At 45.5% G+C, this 23,615-nt stretch overlaps 1 protein-coding gene across 2 annotated transcripts; it reads right to left on the bottom strand.

Moving 5' to 3' along the window:
- Positions 1 to 653: 653 nt before the first annotated feature.
- Positions 654 to 23,350, bottom strand: ZMIZ2 (zinc finger MIZ-type containing 2). 2 transcript variants are annotated; one of them, XM_018554711.1, is made up of 19 exons: positions 23,326 to 23,350; positions 23,163 to 23,235; positions 22,647 to 22,761; positions 22,223 to 22,425; positions 20,945 to 21,131; positions 20,397 to 20,660; positions 17,942 to 18,115; positions 16,002 to 16,076; positions 13,507 to 13,678; positions 13,045 to 13,186; positions 12,617 to 12,827; positions 9,996 to 10,101; positions 9,735 to 9,892; positions 9,483 to 9,550; positions 8,449 to 8,517; positions 7,686 to 7,930; positions 6,982 to 7,160; positions 2,484 to 2,681; positions 654 to 824 (listed from the first exon to the last, which is right to left on the bottom strand). In XM_018554711.1, exons 1-19 carry the CDS (start codon positions 23,342 to 23,344, stop codon positions 717 to 719), a joined length of 2,766 nt encoding a protein of 921 aa, XP_018410213.1. In that variant the 5' UTR covers positions 23,345 to 23,350; the 3' UTR covers positions 654 to 716. The 2 variants fall into 2 exon arrangements, with proteins under 2 accessions (XP_018410213.1, XP_018410214.1); XM_018554712.1 differs by lacking the exons at positions 22,647 to 22,761; positions 23,326 to 23,350 and having other exon boundaries at positions 23,163 to 23,240.
- Between the last annotated feature and the right edge of the window lie 265 nt (positions 23,351 to 23,615).

Here is a 23,615-nt window from a genome sequence, read left to right as displayed (position 1 = left end):
AAAAAAAAAAAAGACATACAGCGACAAGGACACATTTCTACAGGGAACATTTACTGTATTATATCTATATTCGGGGATCAAATTTACCTCCGATTCTGGCAAAGATCATGAAATAAAAGGGTTAAGTTGGCATCAGAATCTTGTGGTGTCCGTTACAACCAAACCACCCCCACCCCACAACGGAATGTGTTATGACTAATGGACCAGCAATAATATACAATTATACACATATCGTATGTAGCCTTACATATAATAGGTGTGTAAGCTCATACAAACACCTGCTTTGTGCTCTTAGCCTCCTCTTCTTACTGACTGGGAACCCCAAATAACAAAAAACAAAAAAAAGGGCGGCACAATCCTTTGCAGCTCACTGGTTAGATTTTGCAGGCGGTTTCATAGCGGAGTAATGAATGAGAACGGATGTACAGAAGGGCCAAAGGGCGCTTGGCAGATCACTGGAGAACCTCTGCCAGGCCGTGGAGGTAATAACCGAAGAAATTGACCTCCAAAGCCTACGGAGCAGTACTGAAGGACTTAAAATAGTGCAATGATCAAAAGCTGTTCAGTGATACCCCACGTCCACTTGTGGCGTGGAATGGAGTCACCCAGGTCAGGCCTTGTGCTCAGATTTGCTCCCATCACCCATTTTATTCAAAGTTGGGCTTGGAAAAAAACAAAACCAAAAAAAACGAATATATGTATATTGTACAAGGGGCTCAGTTATTCTCGAAAAGGGAGAGAAGGTCGTCGTTGCCACTGTTTGGAAGGTCCGGTGGCCCGAGGTACGAGAGCAGCTCGTCCGGATTGGTCAGTTCAGGGAGAAGCTGAAGAGAAGAAAAAAAAAAAGAAATTAAAAAACACATGTAAAAGAAAAAATAAATAAATAAGCATCATGAATATTAAAGAAGAAATTGGAGAATACAGTTTGTAGCATATGAAGGGTCAGTAACACTAAACCAGGGGTAGCCAAACTGTGGCCCTCCAGCTGTGGAACTACAAAACCCATGAGGCATTGCAAGATTCTCACAGACATGACACCCCGAGAGAGATGCATCATGGGATTTGTAGTTAGACCACAGCTGGAGGGCCGGAGTTTGGCTACCCCTGCACTAAACAATAAAAAGAAACATCATTGCATAGGGTTATGGATTAACATGACTACAAGTCAAACGCTGACGAAACACAGCACAGTGACTACTCATATGCATATTCCCTAAAGCTCACTATGGACCACGAGAGTCTACAATGAATACGGTTCCTATAGATTAGGGGTAGGCAACCTCGGCCCTCCAGCTGTTATGGAACTACAAGTCCCATAAGGCAATGCAAGACTGACGACAGGCATGACTCCCAGAGGCAGAAAAATGATGGGATTGGTAGTCTCACCACAGCTGGAGGGCCGGAGTTGCCCACCCCTGCTGCAGACCACTGGGTTTGGGCATCCAACTTCAATGGCTTCCTATCCAGCATTGCAAAAAATATTGGGGGGGGGGGGGGGATTTACTAAGCTTAGAGCAGACAGAATCTAGAGCAGCTGTGCATAGTAACCAATCAACTTCTACCTTCAGATAAGCTTTGAAAATGAAAGCTAGAAGCCGATTGGCTGCCAGGCACAGCTGCTCCAGTCTTTGCAAAGTCCCCTTATTACATTAAATGTAATAATCATTTATACATATTGAATCTATTTACATTTTCTACACAATTACATGCAGGCCAAGCTGTCCAGCAAAAGTGACACTGATGGGAGTCTGGGTGCATACAGTGGTTTCCTTCCAATTGCTCAGACACCCCGGGCAGTGTTCTAGTTTTTCCCCAACCTCTGCCACTGTTCCTTTTACTAGACCGCTTGGTCTGCATGTAACAAATGGAGAAAAATATAAAGACAAATAAAAATGGGGAAAAGGGGAAAGGCAATCATGTATTTATTACAGGCATGTATATAGCGCAGACAATTTAGGCCGCTTTTACATAGTTGCACATTCACGTCAGTCCCTACGCTGAAGGAGCTTACACACTAAGGTCCCTATCTGACATACATACATACATACATACATACATAGAGGGCCAACTTAGAGAGTTGCCAATTATACTTCCAGCATATCTATGGAGTGTGGGAGGAAACCAGAGTACGCAAAGAAAACCCACGCAGGCACAGGAGGACATGCAAACTCCTTGCAGATAGTGACCTGGCCGGGATTCGAACCAGGGACCCCCAGTTGAATACGAACATTACGTTTGAATGAACACATACAGAATAATTAGCTCTATTGTGGTCATTGATTGTTTTTTTGGGTGTTTATTTCAGCTCAGGCAGAGAAACCCCACAATAGGTAGGACAGCACTGAGCGCCATATGTCTTTCTTCCCCAAATCTATTTGGTTCTGGTAAGGACCTAAAGATTTGCAAGGATAGCTGCATTATATATGGACTTGTATCCGGCATTTTCTGGCTGCTTAAAAAGCAGATCTGATCAGTAGCCTTACATCGAGGGAGGGCTCCGTCACATCTCCAGCACCCGGGATCGCAACCGTGGGGTTGAAGGTCAGGTCGCCCCCAGGCTGAGGCATATTGGGCCGTACTTGGTTCCGATGGTGTAACTGCGGTGACTGGCTGTTCATGTTGGAGGTGTGAAGTGACTGGACTTGATTGTGGGATGGATCTATCCGGACTTGGCCAGGAACCTGTATAGAAAAGAAGCAATTTTTAAGATTTGATCAAAAATATTCTTGAATGCATACATGTTAAAAACATGACACAGCGCTCGTGTATTTTACCCCTTATTTCATTTATCATTCCAGAACACTTCTAAACTGACATCACCTCGGCTCTATTGGAACGTAAACTGGCCATATAACCCCAATGTAAAATTTACTCTCTCTGAGGCTCTTGTGCCTATATTGGTATTTCTCAGCATGTCACTGCTGAGAAGTTCTGAATTAGGGACGAGCTCACCTGGTCCGAACCGGAGTTCCTCCAAACAAGGACGTGCCACAGGCACTTCCAGCCAATCAGCTGCCAGCTGAGCATTCGCCGCCCCACATCGGCATGTAAACATAGGGGTGGGATGCTTGTGCTGACATTATTTACCTAATATGGCCTCACAAGCCATATTAGGTTAATGTAATTTACCATATATAGACATGTAGCCATATAAAAGGTCAATGATGTCACAGCATCCCACCCCTTTGCTTACATCAAGATGAGGCGGGGAATTTCCTGCCAGCAGCTGATTGGGCGGCATGGAAGGAGCTTCCCTCAGTGTTTGGGAAGAGCGCAGTCCGAACCTGAGCCCATCTCTAGTCTGAATAAAAAAAAAAGAAACCTGCTACCATGATGCAATAGCAAATTTCCTAGCTCTTCCCTATGTAACTCCCTCCTCCATGGACGACCTCTACACAGACTATGCCCCCTTCAGTCCATCATGAATGTTACTGCTAGACTCATCCAACTAACTAACCACTCAGTGTCTGCAACCCCCCCTCTGCCGATCACTCCACTGGCTTCCAATCACCCGCCCTCCTCTGCCAATCCCTCCACTGGCTTCCAATCACCCGCCCCCCTCTGCCAATCCCTTCACTGGCTTCCAATCACCCACCCCCCTCTGCCAATCCCTCCACTGGCTTCCAATCACCCAAAAGGATCAAATAAAAAAAATAACAAATCACTTACAAAGCCATCCACAACTCCGCCCCGGCTATATCGCCAACCTTGTCTCAAAGTATCACCCTAACCATCGGTTCCCCTCCTCCCAAGACCTCCTGCTCTCCAGTTGCCTCGTCAACACCCCCCATGCTTGCCTCCGGGACTTCTCTAAGGTCTCTTCCATCTTCTGGAACTCCCTACCTACGTCTCCTATCCTGCATCAACCTCACAACTAAACTATCACGTTCTTAAACAATTCATCCCCACAGAGCTACCACCTCCTATATCACTTGCCCCACCTTTTAGATTGTAAGCTCTCAGGGGCAGGGCCCTCCTTACCATCTTCTGTTGATCTGTATTGTAACTGTAATGTCCTCCTTATATTGTAAACGCTGCGCAAACTGTCGGCGCTATATAAATCCTGTATAATAATGACATAACAGAGCATGATGCTTTGAAAGGGGCAGGTACAGACAAATATTCAGGGCCTAGGCTGTAAGTTACCTGCAGCCCAATTGCAAGAAAATAAGGTTTTTTTTGCTTCCCAAATCACCAAAGTTTTATTAAATACATAAAAAACTAAAGAAATAGAAACAAACCACCATACAAACAATACTGCAATCTACCCCCAGATTCATGACTGCTGACAATGAGCTATTGTAAGGTTGGGTGTATTGCAGAGAATACTTCATCTTTCACCTAGAAGTGACACACCTAACGACACCAGGAAGAGCATGCCATTAGAATGGAAAAGACTGACGCACAGCAAACGCTGTGCCCTTTGACTTGCATGATCCTAGATCTTATTGATCGAATAAAGAATACTGAATTAGAAAACTCTGGCCTAATGGAAAAGAAAAATAGAGAACTGTCTTACAGCAAGGAGTGCTGAAATCACGAGATACAACCAGTACTTTTCCCTCACCTACTTATAATGGGAGAACAGCTTATTTTCAGTTTAGCTTTGCACCAGTGCCACTCCTCCACTTCGTCATCTTGGAGATGAACAGCATTTACAAGAAAAAGGAAAAAAAAAGAGCCCCTGTTGCATCATGGGATCTAAGCTTTTTTTTTGTTCTACCTGCTGCAGACCTGCTCAGCTAGGACGTGTGGAGAAGGCGTGCCCCAACTTTTCCCAGTCTTCCACATTAGCCCATAGACAAAACAGATTAATTGACTGCATACAGGGAAGAGTCCTCTTCCTCAGCAGTAAACCGCACAGAAGAGGTAGAGGGTCCCTTGCACAGAGATTTTAGGTTGCCCCCAACTTTTGTTCTCTTCAATGCACCCTAAAATCTCTTGGTGGTACAAGCAACCCATAACTATTTGGTAATCAATTAATACTATATTTTTACACAATATTTATATTTTTATTCACCTGTGGGGGATATATATATATATATATATCCCCACAGGTGAATAAAAATATAAATATTGTGTAAAAAAACAGTATCATTTATTATAATAAATTGTGAACCAGTGAAAGAAAAAAGTGTAAAGATAATTAATCCAAACATTAATACCCAAACAATCAATTCACAGCAAAAGTCCAATGCTTATTGGTGGAAATGTGAACGACTTTCACAAGTGGAAAAAAAGGGAAAAAGAAAAAACAACTTTCTCCAAGTCCGATAAAGTGCAGATGCACAAACTAATCAGTGTTCCAATACAATGGTGCTCCTCCGTGCAATCAAAAGACACCCCCCAGTGACTGGGCACTCACCAGAATGTCTGACTGTCGGGTCTTTCGGACGTCACACGCTCAAGAGTAGACGGAGTTTTTATTGTTGCCGGCCGGCTGCTGCATTTCTAACTGTGAGTTACTTATTTTCGTATTCGAATAACATTGTAATACTGCACCATGAGGGTTTCCTTTTTGCCTTTTTAATATGATGTAATAAATCGGTAATGAGCGCGATGGAAGGAGCAAAATACGAAGGGGGAGGACGCTGACGCTTTCCTTGATTTTCCTAAAAACGCTTCCTTGGCTGTTACAAACAGTCAGAAATTCTGGTGAGTGCCCAGTCACTGGAGCACCATTGTATTGCAACACTGATTAGTTTGTTGCATCTGCACTTTATCAGACTTGAGAAAGTTTTTTATTTTTCCCTTTTTTTGCCCGCAACTTCAATGTGGCTTTTAAAACTCAGGATTAACGTAAAATTACTGCTCTGTGGAACAATCTGCTTACCCTAATGCAGGGGTAGGCAACCTCGGCACTCCCACAGTTTTGGAACTACAAGTCCCATTAAAAAGAGAACTATGAGGTGAGTGATTTCCACTCGTCCTCATAGTTCGAGCCGACCTGTGACAAAGAAGCTGTTGCACGTCGGCTCTATCGATCGGGAAGTGAGCAGAAACATGAACTGATCTGCTCACTTCCCAATTCCCACTTACTGCCTGCTCACCGCAGCAATTCCCCTAATCCCTTCTCCGATCCTCCAGCGCTAAGTGGAGGAACTAACGGGGAAGGGGGTGGGCACAGCTGGCTCTGCCTGTAGATAGGCAGAGCAAGCTGTCACTCAGGCATCTCGACATTATTGTCAGGATCCGTCCCGGCTGCGGCGCTTTCAGTATATCGCGGACAATAGCCTGCTATACACTGAGCTTTGTGTCACGGGGGGAGGTTAGTATATGTCCTCCCATGACCCTAAAGAGAACTATGGGGCAAAACACTTACCCCATAGTTCCCTTTTAAGCATTGCAAAACTGAAATCTACAGGCATGACACCCAAAGGCATTGGTAAGATGTAATCTTTAGTTTCACCATGGGTGGAGTGCCAAGGTTGTCTGCCCTTGCCCTAGTGAAAGCTGCCAGAGGAAAACCCAAAAAGGAAGTATGCGGAGTTAACTAGAAGACTATATGCATCTACCTCAATAGGCTGATGGTGACAGCTGTGAAGAGGGCAGGGAGGACTATAAGCTTGTGGATGGGGCCCTCTATAGTCAAAACTTCTAATAATATTCGTGTCTGGTACATACTTTGAACTCTTAAGTATGGGAAAACAATGCTGAAGGTCTAGAGACCCACACATATTAAGGGTACATAGCTGTGCATACTCTAATCCATTCAACCTCTACTCGTGCCAGAAGAAGTTCTGACAACATTCAGAATTGACGTGCCCACTCAAAAATGTTTATATTTCACCAGGCCTGTAACTGGTAGAATCTTACTTTAAAAAAAGGTAACCCTAAAACTCTAAGAACAGTGCCGGCACTATTCTATTTAGAGTTTTAGGATTGTTCTTACCAGTGGCTTACAAATCAGTTGGATAACGGGGGAATGTAATCACTCAGCCACTATCCTTCATATGATGCCCATCATTCCTATTAGCTCACCTGTCCGGTCAGCGAGGGTCCTCCAGGCTTCTCCTGGTTCATCATGGAGCTTGGAATGTCAGATTGGTAAGAGATGGGTGGAGGGCCACTGGTATTGAAATCATTCATTGTTGGGGTGCCAGGGTTGGATGAAGGGAAGCTGCCTTCGGGGAATCCCCCTTGATTCTGGAAAGCGGGGCCTACAGACAGACATAGCAATAGGAGTGAACACTCTGACCTATCCATTATATAGTACTTGCAGAAAATAGCTTGCACTCAATCTTTAGTGAAGAAAATAAAACAAAAATTGGACTTCAAAGTTGAACTCTTATCTATTCTATATGGAAAATTAGCCTTCAGCTACACCCACTGCAAGTGAGAATCTATAATATTAATATGCAATATTTTCTTTTAGTCCCGAACATAGGAAATAGAAAATATGTCCACACGCTACACATTCCCTTTAGAGACAGGATAGTTTATCAATATAGGAAATACAATCAAACGCAAATGTGCAAATCATGGGCATCATTTCAACAGACCAATCCTAAGGAACTCTAAAGTCAAGATAAAATGGCTCCATCTTGACCTCAATGGACAACAAAGGAGATGTTTTATCCCGAGAAATGTAAAGATGAGGATGTTAAAGTGCATCCTACTTATTTCCTGTAGCAGGAGACAACATGGTCTGTGAGAAGAGAGTATTATTAGTCTTTATTACTCACCCTGCTGGTTGCTGTAGTCAGCTCCAGGGCCCCCTCCTGACTGCATGCTGTTGAAGGGAGAAGAACTTGGTCCCAGGGCAGCTATCATTTCCATGACGTTCGGCATTACCATATGCGCCGGGCTCAGACTTCTACAGCGCTTCAGGACTGGTCCATCTGACTCCTCCTTTATATGAGTATCTGGCTTCACTGGGACTGGTTTCCAGCAACATGAAGGATCAATGGTAATCTCTTCATAGTCATAGCTGGGGAGGCAATAATCAAGTATAAGTGAATCCACACATAATATAACAACCGACATGTAAATTAGCACAAGTATGATTCCTCGTTAATAGTGGTGGCTTTATAGCCACTTGATGCATTCTGCTGGCCAACCAAAATGTAAAGAAAATGGTGGTTGCTATTGCAGCTTATATCTCGTTACTACCCTTCCATTCTACTTAAGGTGGCAGCAGTCAAAAAGTGGGGAGCAGAAAGACGACCTCCTCAGTGTGCTCCAGTTCTATCATTGTCTTATTCCAAGGCAGGAGCAGATCCTTGACCAAGCTGTACTGTTTAACATCACAGTCATCTCAGATCTGGCCATGCGGTTTGGCAGTGTTAGTTGGACCCCAAAAAGGGGCTAAAACAGACGAACATCATTTGACGATACTGTAAAACAGTTTTTGACTGTGCATTTATCCATTAGCCGCTGTGCATGTAACTATTTTGCCTGGAGTTCCGCTTTAATGTTACATTCTCTCCTCCAGCATTAGGTACTTACTTTTGAATATAGAGGAGAGTTCCCAGCATATACTGATCAACTTCCAGTCCCTCCAAAAGGGCAGTTTTACTGTAAAGAGATCATAAACATTTAGCATTAGAAACATGTACACAAGTGAGTAGCAGTATGAAGACACGCAGGGTATAACTAGGTAATGTATAAAGTAAAAACGCCTTCTGCACAAAAAAATCCAGATGATGTCAGAGAGAAGATGTTGGCACCAGTGAATGAGGAGAGCACTGGACGGTTTCGTTCTGCTTTGAAGCCAGATAGGCACAGACATCACATTCTTGTAGGACAGGGGAAGGGAAACTTGGCGCTTTAGCTGTTTTATAGAACTACATATCCCATGAGGCATTGCAAGACTGACAGCCACAGGCATCAGTCCAAGAGGCAGAGGCATGATTTCAATGGCAGTATGGAGTGGTAGATCAGCTACCCTCCCTGTTGTAGGGAGATTTAGATCAGCTAATATATCAGCTTATATTGGTTACAACAATTATTTATCATAACTGACCCAAAATTAAAGCCTTGTATGCACAAATGCTGGATGCCGTAGTGCAACTAGTGCAAGTGGTGTCTTGGTTGTGATTGGTTTAGATGATAGATGCTTTCCCATTGGGTGGATAAGGCAAAATGAATGAGGGCTACAACCCAACATGCAGACAACATTCATCCACCAGTGGTTCCAAAAACTATAAGCACAGTAAAATATCAGTAGATTATATACACACACACACACCTATATATACACATACACACACACACACACACACACACACACACACACATATTTTATAAGAGAATATGCACTGAAAAGAACTATGTATAAAAAGCAATAGTCCCCTGCCCGTTGCATAACGAAATGATATCAGCCATCTACGACAGGGTGGGCAACGCCAGCCCCTCCAGCTTTGGTGGAACTACAAGTCCCATGAGGCATTGCAAGACTGACAGTTACAGGCATGATGTGGCCCACTTTCTACTCTCTTTTTCTTGGTAAGACAACCTAGGAGAACAAGACTGGAGCTTACTTGCACACAGGACATCTCCATGTCCCTCGCTCACAGTTCAGCTGCAGGTACGACTCCAGGTCAAAGCACTGAGGAGAAATGAGAAAGATTGGATGTGAAAAGTCATCAAATCAAAAAGGAAAATTGCATTAGATAATACATTTGTATTTTTAACCCAAAATAGATGGAAAAGAGAAAAGACAGAGCAACGTGGAAAAAATATATGAGGTGAACCACGGCGAATGAGGGCAAAGTGAAGAGACCTCCAATTACCTGAACGTGCCGACAGTCATGGCCCCTCGCAGGAAGCTGAATTCTGCGGAAGGTGATCGGACATTTCAGAGACACCTTAATAGCCGTCTGTTCCACCCCATCCTCCCCATTAGGCCCAGGGGTTCCTGGAATGCTGCCACTGCTGAAATTTCTCTTAACTGAGGAAGAAGATTATAAAAGGTTTGTCTAATCCGGACTCGGCACAAAGGAAACAAATCATGTCCAGTAAGGAATATGTAAAGGTTCAGGGCATGATCTTACTTTTGGTGATGCAGTGCTCTGCAGGGAGCAGCCTCTTCTTTATCAGACCCTGGAGGACGGATCTCACAGATGGCCGATGCACCAACTGCAGCACAAACAGGTGAGACTGCAAGGAAAAGGAGGACAGCTCTGTGTTAGTTGAGAAGAGAAGTCGTCATCTTCATAAACCATATCATCCACCATTATGTCACCTGCTTAGGGCCATGTTTCCTCAGATTTTGGTAAATAATGCACCACGTTCTATAGACAGGCAGTGAAACATTTTGGAGCCATGTTTAAAAATTGTCCCTGAATAACATAAGAATTAGCTAGAAAACATCAGGGTTCATCTATATGCTTGCTATAGGTGAGGAACCGATTGTCAACACAAGAAAGCACTAATGAGCCCTAAACATGGAGCGGACAAATTAATATGGAATCCCGGAGTTAGTCTGTCCAATCCATTAACAGCAACCAGAGAAAACATCAGGCGCCAGCTGTAATTTTTAAGGAGCACTGGGGACCTGGCTCCTGGGATTTGCCCGCCCCTGCTCTAAACCATTTTTGCACATATGGTACAAAAGTACATACAGTAAGCAAGTAGTCACCAGAGATGTCTAAACTACAATATATAATCAGAATTTAAAGTGGAGTCTTTGTGGGTTCTGCCTACAGAGAAGACATTCAGGCTGTAGATATTGCTGGCAGGCAGTGGGTTCATATACTGTATATCAGGGGTAGGCAACCTTGGCCCTCCAGCCATGGTGGAACTACAAGTCCCATGAGGCATTGCAAGACCCTGACAGCCACAGGCATGACAACCAGAGGCAGAGGCATTATGGTATTTGTAGTTTCACCCTAGCTGGAGTGCCGAGGTTGCCTACCCCTGCTGTATATCACCTAGAGAAAGCGTCCTCTATGGGATTCATCCGTTCCTCTATTTAAAACACAACTATTTTTTCTTGTTTAAAATTATTACAAAACACTATAGCCAAAAATTACAGCATTTTTTTGGGACCGGACCAGAAGGCAGGCATAATGTGCCGATCACAGTGCGGCCGGAGGGCATGGCTACGGTGCCATTCACTTCAATAAACCAACACGCCCCCTCCTGCCCTACAACATAGTGAGCAGGCCACAATGCGATGCAGTGCGTTCTGGCCAGAATGCACTGTATCTGGTGTGAAAGAGGCCTAAGATTTCCCTTCACTGGAACTAAGGGGCCAAGCCCAACCCCTGAAAAACAACCCCACACCATAATCCCCCCTCCACTAAACTTTACACTTGGCACAATGCAGTCAGGCAAGTACCGTTCTCCTGGCAACCGCCAAACCCAGACATGTCCATCAGATTGCCAGACAGAGCAGCGTGATTCGTCACTTCTCTAGAGTCCAGTGGCGGCGTGCTTTACACCACGGCATCCAACGCTTTGCATTGCACTTGGTGATGTAAGGCTTGGATGCAGCTGCTCGGCCATGGAAACCCATTCCATGAAGCTCTCTACGCACTGTTGTGCCAATCTGAAGGCCACACGAAGTTTGGAGGTCTATAGCTATTGGCTCTGCAGACAGTTGGCGACTTCTGCACACTGTGCGCTTCAGCATATGCTGACCCCGCTCATTTTACATGGCCAACCATTATGTGGCTGAGTTGCTGTTGTTCCCAGTTGCTTCAACTTTGTTATAGAATTTGTAGAAGCGTCTGCATGCCGAGGTCCGTGATTTCATACACCTGTGACCATGGAGGTGACTGGAACACCGGAATCCAATGATTTGCAGGTGTGTCCCAATACTTCTGGCAATATAGTGTATGTACGCAGAATTTTTAAACATGCAGTATCAGAGTGCATAAAAATACCTTAGTTAGTTAAAATCTTAAGCGCAGTCATTTACCACCTGTATGACGCTCCCACACTGAAGAGCACAGCGATAATGGGATTCAATACTAAATATTTGGTACATTTTGTCGATAAGAGGCTTACTAATGAAAGCGTCTCCATGGTGGTTTGTATTGCCCTGAGCAGCCAACAGGAAATTAAGCTGGCCATACACTGGTCCAATTTCAGGAGAGTCCTGTAGGACTTGGCCAAAATTCAACCAGTGTGTGGCCGTGTCGGCACCCCTCCACTCAACAAGTCGATATTTCAATCAACTTTTGTCAAAAGGAGCTGGCCTGAAAATTTTGGGGGCCAACAGCACTTGCATACAATCAGATGACTTGCTGCCCAGGTATTCAGTACAGTAGCTCAGGAGGGATTTAGATATCTGTTAGAGACTGTTCTATTAGTGTAGGGGTAGGCAACATCAGCACGCCAGTGTTGTGGTGAAAACTCTGACCATCATACCTCTGACACTTGGAATAATCCCGGTGTCTATCAGAATCTTGCAATGCCTCGTGGGACTTGTAGTCCAACAAAAGCTGGAGTGCTGAGGTTGCTTCTCTCTGTATTAGCGTATGGCCAGTCTTAATTTATTGATTCATTAGCAGAGTATAAAACAACAATAGAACACAAGTGCCTGCCACAGGCATCCTAGACAGATCCTGTCTCAGGCACTTGAAGCCACCATGCCCATAGTCCCAAGTCTTTATCCTGCTGTAGTCACAGGCCCCCCTTCTCCCAACTCAAAGCGTATGGCACTTACACAGCAGCAGGCACTGACGGTGATCTGGATGCTGTTTCGTCCAGGCTGACACACTTGTTTCAGATAGAGAGGTTTGTGGGAAGTCTTGTTGTCTCCGCGCTCAATGCTCAGCGGTGTGGAATTGACGCTGACCTGGACAGAACACGGCCAGTTTGTGTTCATCTGCCGATCTTCGTGATGGTAACATTTGAACTGCAGCTCTAAATCCGGCCTAAAAGGCAAGGCAAAATTAAGTCAACTGGAAAAACAGCTGAACATTCAATCTAGAGCCACAGGACCTAGCCTAAGACACACACAGCAGCAGAGCTTCGGCCCACAGTGAGATGATTCCTCGTCTCATTGGAAATATGAAAGCTCATTAGTTGTTGCTGGCAATAGCTTCAAGTCTGTCCAGTTTCCTCAATGCAAAGATAAAAAAATAATCATACCGCATCATAAGGGTCTTGTATACAGATTCCCGCAAATGGAACACGTGGTTACTGACAGCCAGGTTATGCTGCAATCGGAAAGGCTCCAGCACAATCCCATCTCGCACCGGGAACGTCAGGCGCAGCTCATCATTGGAAGCACCTAAATGGCACAAATTTGGAAATGTGACTTCATATTGAACAACACAATACCGTATTTCCCTCAAGTCTGGAAACCGGTCTGTACTGAGAGAAACAAGGATAACCATTCAGGCCCTCCATCTGAAAACACTAGTTCCCTGGTTTCAATACTGTGTGAGTCACCAACAGCAGACAAGAAACCAGACCAGGAATGTCAGAACTTATGATCTACAGGATATGACGTTGTTGAATCAGAATGACAGCCAATTTCAGAAGGAGTGGTCAGCAATGGCATCTCCATACTTCTTACAGATACAGATTTGCTGTATTTAGAATACCCACCTGTTGGCGACTGGTGCAGAACATTGTGTGGAGGTTTCACATCAGGGAGGAATGGGGACTTGACATCCTGCCCTGGTGACATATATGGTGGGCCAGTGCTACCAGGTGTCATGGGCGGTGTGGGGTTACCAGGCAATGGAGAACTGGGATACCCAGGCATGGAGCGCGTCGGCTGAAAGAAAGACGGAAAGAATAAGAGACTCATTCTGTCATTTAAAAACAAAAGAAACACAACAAAGCTAAATGGTGCTTCAGGTCAGCGGTCGCCAACCGATGGTCCGTGAGAAAATTTTGGTGGTCCGCAGAAAAATCTGGACATTTGCATTTATGTGTTTTATTAATAATAAAACAAAAATTATATTCCAAGAAAGTCTTATATTCTGAATGACAATTTTCGCCTATATATTGCACTAAATTCACGAACTGTACTAGAGAGGGGGAACAAGAGAGGCGCAGCGTGAGGTCGAGGTAGTCTTAAGTTGTATGAGGCAACCGATGCCGAGCCGTACGCATCAGTATTGTTTCAACCAGGGGCAGACTGGGCAGGGAGGCAATTGCCCCCCAGGCCCCTCCGATGCCGTGCAGGCTGGGCCGTCATTGAAGGGACACGGAGGCTCCGGGGCTGCCTCTCACTGACTCCAGCAGCAGCTGTCACAAGGAATGCGCGGCTCTCAGTACAGGCAGCACAGGCTGCCAGTGATCTGAGAAGCGGCGTGTTCCTCATCATAGACGTAAAGCATTTATAATTTTGTCATATTAAATGATGCATTTCATATGAATAAAATGGAAGTTCTCTCATCATTTTTTCCAAATGTATTTATCTCAAGAAATTCCTATTAGTGGTCCGCGGGAATTAAAATTGTGAATTTAGTGGTCCAAGAGGTACGAAAGGTTGGTGACCCCTGCTTTAGGTGACCTAGACGTTCACTGAACCCATCAGAGTATATGTCATTGCCCAACCAGGTCTTTATCCCTTGTTTTGGTCTGTGATTGTATATGGTTACTAGACTCTGCTTTAAGTGGAAATGTCAAAGTATTTTTTCCTTTCGCTCATCTTGCATACTGTAATTAGCTGTAATGATAGGGAGGAGATGTGAAATGGCATAGTAAAACAGATCTCAAGGAAACATTAACCACTTCAACTCTCGTACCTGTACACGCCTATTGACCAGAGCAATTTTTACATTTCTACTATGGGCCGGTTTATTTGGTGATGACGTTACCGTTACATAAAGAGGAACTTAAGTAATTTTAAAAAAATTGAACCCTTGCATCGGGACTACCCCTGGACTGCAAAGGTTAATTGCTTGTTTTTATCTTGGGGCCGGAATACAGGAGATAGACTTCCCTGATCCTCGGGCCTGGGCAGTCAGCGCTCACCTCTCTCCCCCTCCGTTCCGGCATGTCCCTCAACCCCTCCATCTAATGCAAGTCAATGAACCAGTAGTCCTTGGACTGCTGGAGTACAGGGGAGAAAGAGTGGGGACCCTTTATTTCTCCCGGTTGATACTGCTGGTAACACTACTGTCTCAGGGTGACAAGGCTCACTTAATGAGCTGTAAATATGGAGCATCAGTGTTGTCACCCTAGGCTGCGACTATAAGGTCCTTCCCCTCTGCTCACTTTCATAACATGGGGGTATTCTGGAGTTTACAGAGGTATACTGGTAGCATTGAAAATGAGGTGTGGGCAGTGGATGGCTATTCAGTGCCACACAGACACTGGCTCAAGACTTCATGAATTTAGGAATAATTACAATATTGCTCTGTGTTTTGAAGTGCAAGTTCCTGACCTTCTCTAACAATATGCCCGCTTACATCTAGTGCCTGTATGTTCCATTTTTCATTCTTAATACCAAGGAAGGGCAGAGCTATTTACTCCATGCTTCACAATGACAGAGCAGTTACTTAGTAAGGACTCTTCTCAAGTTTACCTCTAGGTCAGCAATAGGAACCTCAGCACTCCAGCTATGGTGGAACTACAAATCCCAAGAGGCATTGCAAAAGGCTGACAGCCACAGGCAAGACTCCCAGAAGCAGAGGCATGATGGGATTTGCATCTTCACCACAGCGGTCAAGGTTGCTTAACCTTGTTCTAGATGTTATAAAGACAAAAGAGGGGAATTTATAAAAAGTGGAGCAGCTAAAATCTGGAGCAGCTGTGCATGGCAACCAATCAGCTTCTCTCTTTCATTTTCAAATCTTAACTGAACAAACTGAAGAGAGAATCTGATTGGTTCTCATGCACAACTGCTCAAGATTTTTGCTGCTCCACTTTTGATAAATTCCCACCAAAGTCTTTATAACATCTATAGCCCTCTACTAGTCCTCATTTACTAGTGAGGACTAGTAAATTCTCCGTCAGGTCAGCAGCAAGCAGAACGACACCACCACAGATCATCTCCAATGTAACAGAAAAACATCAGGAGATCAGGAACGATGGAGGAAGAACACCCCATGGAAGAACAACCTGGGGAAAACTTAGTCCATCCTTACCCCACTTATAGTTTGATTGTAGGCAAAGTTTCCTCCATTGAAGTTATTGCTCTGTCCATTGTAATTGTCAGTCAGCTGTAGAGAAAGCAGATGAGAGGAAGCAGGTGAGACCGAGCCATGAAAAAAAGATGGTGGACAGACAAGATAGATAGGACCTTATTTATTAGAACTTGTCTAACACGATTACAGTTGCTGTCCCCTTATAGATTCAGAACCATATTAAAAGTATAATTTTATAGTTTTTGGATACAGTACAGAATCCCCCATCAGCTTTTTTGGCCATCTGTGTCCCATTGGGGAGATTTCCTTTCACTTACTGTACGAAAGCAAAACACAGGAAGTGAGGAAACCCCTCCTAAGTGAGGGAAATCCCTGGTGGTAAGCAGAGTCAACAGAACTAGTGCCCTTATTGGAAGATTTCCCCTCTATTCTTGTTCTGGTGACAATACAAAATTGGGGATTTACCTTCTCTCTGAGAAATACCCGTCACCAGGACAAATAAGGAGGGTGAACAACAGATGCATAAACATGAACGCTTGAATCACATGTGTGTGCTGCCTATGGTGACAGCAGGGAAACCCCATGTAGCTTTTCCTAGAGGAGGACACTAATCGACTCCTGATTTTCCAGAAAGACCATTAACATTCCCACATTCCCCCTCTGAGATCTGCCAGACAATGGTGGTCACAGGCGGTTGAAATTGGGAGCTATTGGCCGATGATTATCTCAGGTCTCCACTTGCCATGGAGATACCAGAATCTGTGCCAGAGTTCAAAAATTATGACTACACGTTCCACACAGGTAAATAAAAGTAACAGAATGTGACAGAGTCCATTCCTCATACATTTCTACAGATCAATTTCCTGCTCGTAAGGTTTTCCCTTTATACACCTCTATGCGTGTCCTTGAATTTCAGAAGTGATTGGGAAAAAAAAAGTATGACATTTTAATTGTCGGCATAACTCAACAGTGAAAAATGTATAAAAGAGCAGACCGCGGTAAATCTCTAACCTGACATATTGTTACTGCCACACCGTCCTTTCATGACACATGTATACAGAGTTACTGCAAAACTATCTGATCAGAGAATAAATCCCCCTCTATCTTTTCCATGGGGAATATTTGGGTGTCATTAGATGGTAGAGATATTAAATTTAGAAAATAAATATTATACAAATATATATATATATATATATAAAAAATGCAACAGATTCCTCCATCTACGCTAACTGTGTGGATGGAGGAATATCCCACTGGGCCAAGCTTCAGTACCTTGCTAGTCGGCCCGCTGGCTCTCAATATACCTGAACAATGCCTGCATCCAATCAGATTGTTCAGTTAAAGCCAGCAACCATATTTATATCCTCATAGGGTCTCTTAAGGCAATGTGGAAACATTTGTGCAGTATACCAGAGCCAGTCAGTCCAGGAACCGTTGTCTAGGCTGACCAATATATTTTTTTGGACAGACAGGATTTTAGGTAAAATAGAAAGCTGACCAATTATTTGTGATGATGTAACTAGCAGGTTGCCAAGTTAAGGTACAAAGCATTCCACCAAACACAAAAAACACCCCTCACGTTGATGGTCAATGGAGGAAAGGCCTTTTTCATTGGTGAAACTAGTCCTCACATTGATGGTCAGCAAAAAAAAAAAACCCGTCTGACATTGGTAGTCAGTGGAGAAGCGACCCATTTAATTGGATGTCAGCGAGAAATTGCTTCCTTCCATTGGTGGACACGGCAGGTGGGAAATCAATATGCCGTTGCTCATGGAACCCCTAGCAACCTCTGGAGGAAACCAAGGGTTCCACCTTCCTCCCCAACAGGTCTGCTCTAAGCCCAATAAATGACAGACAAAACCAAGACAGAGTATTGGACTACAAGGACAGATGTATAACAGATGGTAGATCTCTTGGAAATCAATGTATAAGAAACCTACCTTGTAATAATGTCCCCCAGGACCTGCCTGGGTTATGTACTGCGACATGTTCTGCTGTACACGGTGCCCAGGGTAGGAAGGTGATGGGGCAGATTGTTGAGGAGCAGAAGGGGCATACTGGCCTCCATGTGTTGCATACTGAGCCCCTTGTATGTACTGCTGAGGTGCATAACCCTGTAGCCAGTGCAACAAAAACACAAAAAGTTGTCCAACGTTTGTATAAAAGAATCAAATGACGCAAATGTAAGCAGGAACTTCACTCATCATTTCCTAAGTGGATTTTTGCTTTGAACCCGACCTCCCACTCCGGCCTTCAGCCAAACATCTACTGCGTTTCCCTTGCCAGCTTCCTCCTTGCTGCAAACTAGGTGTAGGCTATACACTGGGGTAACAAACTTTCTTTTCCTCTCTATATTTAATGGATAACTGAACTAGAGCCCCGAAACAGGCTTACAACGTCTACTGCACAGCTCTAGTTGTATTTACAAATCTAGCCATCTTTTATAGCATATTAAATAATTTCCATTGATCCTGCAACAAATCCAGCAAGCTTCTCACCTCCTGTAGTAAACGGACAACATAGTCGCTGCACTGAAATCCCAAGCAGCATCATCAGTGAGACTTCAATAATGGCAGCCTCCATGATCCTCTAATGGCGGTGTCCCTTTATACAAGGTGTAGCCAAACTTCATCCCTCCAGTGGTAGTGAAACTACAAATGCCATTATGACTCTGGAAGCCATGCGTCTGGCCGTCAGCCTTGCAATGCCTCATGGGACTTGTAGTTTTTACAACAGCTGGAGGGCAGATGTTTGGATACCGCTGCTTTAAATCTTAGGGAGCCATTCATTCATGTATAAGAACCTGGCACTAAAACAACTTGCCTCAGCAGACTCATTTGATCAAATTGTGTGAGAATCCAACTTGCTGCCCACAGATTATCCACCAATGGTGACATCTTGGACTTGGCTGCACAAACTGTTATGGACAGTAGGAAGGGACCCCGTTTATTCAAAGTGTATCCAAACCACAGAACAAAAATATATTGCAGCTTACCAGTCCTTCGATACGGTGGCGGTAATTCAGGGCCCTCCCTATAATGACACAGCCTGAGACAGTTGCCTCAGGTGGCATCTCATTGGGTCAAATGGGGGGGTTAGAGTGTCCCAGGTTGTGTCCCGCCCAGCCCCTGGCAACCAATACAGTCAAGGAGCTGGGTGGGATGCCATGCAGGGGTGTCCCGAGGCCAGGTGACACCCCGCCGTGTCGTCATTGCGCATGTGCGACCATCTGGGTGATGGAAGCCGGCAGAGAAGAGGGAACGTTCACCCGGCGGGATGCGGTATGCGGCCGGGTCCCCTCCTCTCTCCCGACACTGTTAGGCTCTCGGTCCATGACCGAGTGCCCGACTTTTGACACCAGGGTGCGGGACGCAACCCCCTTGTGACGCCACTGACTCCATGATCGGCCTCCCCCCCCCCTCCCCCCAGAACATGCACCACAAGCTGACCAGCCCGAGCATACGCCAAGAGCAACTAAACCCCCTTCTACCCCGCAACATGCATCAGGAGCGTCTCAGGCCCCTAGGCTGCATTCATTTTCCTACCTTTATTTTCCTCTGGTGATCCTGTCACTTCCTTTCCTAAGGTGACAACACTCATTCACAATACTGTCTCTGGAGGGGGGCAGCATTGTCACCCTAGCGCAGAAGTCTTAGGACTACAGAACACCTTCCACTCAACTCCATAACATGGGGGTCCTTGGGAGAGTCCCAGCACATTTGGAGCAGTAGTACACAGAATTCTTTGCTTACAGAACAATATTTCTCTACAGCAGATCTGCCACCGCTGTGAATGCCCCATTGATTTGTGTAATGAGGGAAATGATCTCGGGCGATCACACACACACGAGTCTAAGGCTACCCAGGTGATTAAATCTGCTGCTAATGAGCAAATTTGTCAAATAATTTTTAATCGAATAATTAGTATCTAATGAGATAGCTGTCAAACAAGCTCCTTGGCTTCCCTGCTTCTGATCTCCGTCACGGTTGTATTAGTCACATTTATCTTTGTCGCCAGTAACGTGTAGCAATAAAACTGGATGTGTTATTCTTGTCACATGAAAATAAAATCATAAGTCATGTACACTTCACCCAATTCCTATCACTGACCTACCTCAGGTAACAATTAAGACCCTTAACCATAAAAACATAATATCGGTAAAGACCATCACGGCAAAACCATCACATCGGAAACACAATGTACTAGAACAAGTCTATGCTGAAAGGATAATTCCACCTTATACATATATTATAAATATGGATGCAATATGAAACATGGTCACAAACGTGAACTTGGCCTTTAATATAGTATCGGATGAGATGAATTTTTTTTTTTTGTACTATAAAGGGACTTTTAAGTCATCACGATGGCACAAAGTTCGATCTCCAGCCTCACCTCATTGGAATATGTCCTCTTTACTCCCTGCCTTTGCATCTGCTGGCCTTGTAGCTGCCCAGGGTAACCATTAGGCGCTATCCTTTGCCCGGCATACATGGGGTTCATGCCTGGCGCTCTTGAAGAGGTCATGCCCATTTGAGCCAGGCCAGCGGCACTCATGACGGATCCCATGCCTCCGGAATTCATTCCACCCTGCATAGAGGGTCCGCGGGGTCCAGAATGAGGCATGAACTGGCCTCCAAAATTATGAGAAGGCCCCACCTGCAGATAAAAAACACAAACCCAAATTACATTCCTACAAAACATGAAGGAATAAGGCAAGGGTGGGCAAACTCCGACCCGCCAGCTGTGGTGGAATTACAAATCCCACGAGGCACTGCAAGATTCCCACAGCCACGACTCCCAGAGACAGATGCTTCATGGGATTTGTAGTTTCAGCACAGCTAGAGGGCCAGAGTTTGCCCACCCCTGGAATAAGGCAAAGGATTGTGATGACTATACAAGGACAGACTGGAAAATTCTCGGAGTCTACACACACAACTCACCCCTCCATATTGGTTCAGTTCCTGGCTCTGCTTCTCCTGCAGTGCGGCCACAGTCGCCGTCGCAGTCGCTGTTGCAGTAGCCGCTGCCACCGCCGCCGCAGCTGCCGCTTGTGTAAAGTCCGTGGGACCGCGGCCTGTGTGCTGAGGCATGCCTAACCCACCGGCAGATGTGGGTCCTCCAGGATAACTGTTAGACAAAAGAGTTAAAGTTATTCCCCCGGAACAGCCCCTCCAGCATCAACTAAAGCCCACTCTACAGGCCAGAAATCTCTCATGCAGTGGAAACCTATTGGTAGACTCTTGTGATCCACCTACCCTTGCTGTGCTCTATGAAGGGGACAACATAGCCCACCACTGCACAGTCTCCATCCCACCGATCTATCGCCTACCTACGCTTGTGATTACTAGAGAACATCTCCATATGGGCAGCCTCTCTCCTCTTTACAAGAACATGAAACTTCCCCTCGTTCTGTTGGTGAAATCACTTACAATGGATGCTGCCCCTCGATGTTGAAAGGTTCTGGTTTCCTGCAGAATCAGCTGATCCCCTGAACACTGGCCCTGATTTACGGCAGCTCCTTTCCCCTGCAGGGTTCTATGGAGCCACCCTTGTGTGTAATAGTAAAAGTAGTATTTCATGCTCAAACCTTTCTTCAGTGATGAATATGGATCAAACAAATCTTCATCCCCCAGCAAAGGATTTCTTTACATTTTTGGCACTGACAGACATCATGTTTGCAAACAGCTCCAACTCTCTCATCTCGGCTTCCCTGATCTTCCTGTCCAATACCAGATCTCAAGGGACAGAGATGTCTGGGGGGTGGTCGTTTGGCGTTTGTTCTTGAGTGCTGTCAATGACCAGCACCACTCCAGAGGGGTTGGCAAGTGGGTAAATGACCCGCATCATTCAGGAGGGGGGGCAAAATGACCCACGCCACCCTGGGGTATTGGCAGATATTGACCCATACCACTCTCCAGGAGGGTTGGGGGATGACCTGTGCCACTCCAGGGGGAGGTGGTTGGGGAGAATGACACATGCCACTCGGGTGGGGAGGTGTAGGATGACCCGTGCCACTCCGGGGGAACATTACGTGCACTACTGGAGGCAATTTACTTTTCTTTTATGCTGCTGCAGAGGTTTTTGCATGTTCTATCCATAACACACGTCCTATCTCTGTGCAATGACTTCACATAGTACCCAGCAATTAAAAAGCACCCAGATGTTTATTTCCATCACTTTATTCATTCACTATAAACTATAAATCACATTTCGATTACCTGTTTGGGTAGGCCGATCCCCCTGGATAGCCTCCGCGTCCGTACATGCTCTGCTGGAGATAGCCCTTCCCAGCAGCACCTTCAGAAAACGCCTGCTGGCCAATAAACTGGGGGCTCCCCATTCCCCCTCCGCTGCCAGGCAGCCCTGGCATGACTCCGCCCCCTGTGGGGCCACCACTGGGCACCATGGGATTTGCAAAGACCTGGCAACAAAAACAGATGAGCAAAATACAGAAAAAGGGTCACACAATGACGCATTCACATTTCAGGCACGGCTCGCAGTGAGAAAGAACTGAAGACAGAAAGTAATCTGACACAGAAAGGGTTAAGCCAAGGATAGGTCTTGAACAGGGGGGGGGTGAGGGGAGGGGTAAGAGCTGCGGCGGCGGCCCAGTGGGCTCCACCTCCGGTGACATCATGTTACCTGGCTCTGCGACGTGTTGCTCAGACCCCAGACGGTGGTTACCACGGAGAGTGATCCTGCAGCCTGACTGGTGTTTGGTTGCCAGGGAACAGACTCGTATGCAAATGAACCATCACTGTTGAGGGCAGAGGCGGGAGTTATTGGTCGTGCGCACAATCCACACGGAGAATGTTTAGATACAAGAAACACAGAAACTGCAAATATCCGATCAATACAACGGTCAATGGAGCAGCTCTAGCCGAGCTGAGCTGCAAGCCATTGTTTCCCTCCATAGCGAGTGTGCATTAGAACAGCTCGCAGATCTCTGTAGCCGTTCCGGAGGCACATAAATATCAATTTTCTCGCAGAAAAGAAAATCTTTAACTGAATTTGCATGAACACAAAGAACAGTCATTGCATGCATGTGCGCAAATACATCACATGCACGTACAGGAGGCCGGTGTACGGCATGGTGCATGCAGGAGCACAATGAATGAATGACGCAGACCAATGACATATAATACACGGGCGTCTCACCTGTGTCCTGTGCCAGGGTGTGATGGTTTCATGGGGTTCATGGAATTCATTTGCAGGTGCCTCTTGTCACTGGCTGCAGAGACAGATAGATAACATTTAACATCTCTTCCCGTGATGCCTACACCCCCCACCACCACCACTCCAAGAGGCTTTGTCACGGCACCTTTAAAATCACCCCGCATGACTCATAGCTTTCCCCTTTTTATAATTATGCAGCATGCAGAACACACGCGCTGCAATGCACTTTCCTCCTGCAAAAGGTTAATGTTCTGCTCATCTGCCCCCGGCCTTCCCTCTGGTCACATGATCGCGCATTCTGTACACAGGACGTGGAAGCTGGCACCATGCCCGCATCTGGCACTAGTTACACAGACACCCCTTCATTAACCTCCTCGCTGCCGGGAACGTGCAACAGCACGCATCAAATAGGGGGCGGGGGGGATGACCTCAGAA

Source organism: Nanorana parkeri, unplaced genomic scaffold (assembly GCF_000935625.1).
Source record: "Nanorana parkeri isolate BGI_ZX_2015 unplaced genomic scaffold, ASM93562v1 scaffold169, whole genome shotgun sequence".
NCBI lineage: Eukaryota > Metazoa > Chordata > Amphibia > Anura > Dicroglossidae > Nanorana > Nanorana parkeri.
This window is presented reverse-complemented; position numbering and strand designations above follow the sequence as displayed.

Bases quoted from the DNA above. Each gene is read 5' to 3' on its own strand.
- ZMIZ2 (XM_018554711.1), bottom strand. The intron at 9,893-9,995 runs GTAAGATCATGC...CTTCTTCCTCAG, and splicing joins AGAGCACTGCATCACCAAAA to TTAAGAGAAATTTCAGCAGT. The intron at 7,161-7,685 runs GTGAGTAATAAA...GTCTGTCTGTAG, and splicing joins TGACTACAGCAACCAGCAGG to GCCCCGCTTTCCAGAATCAA.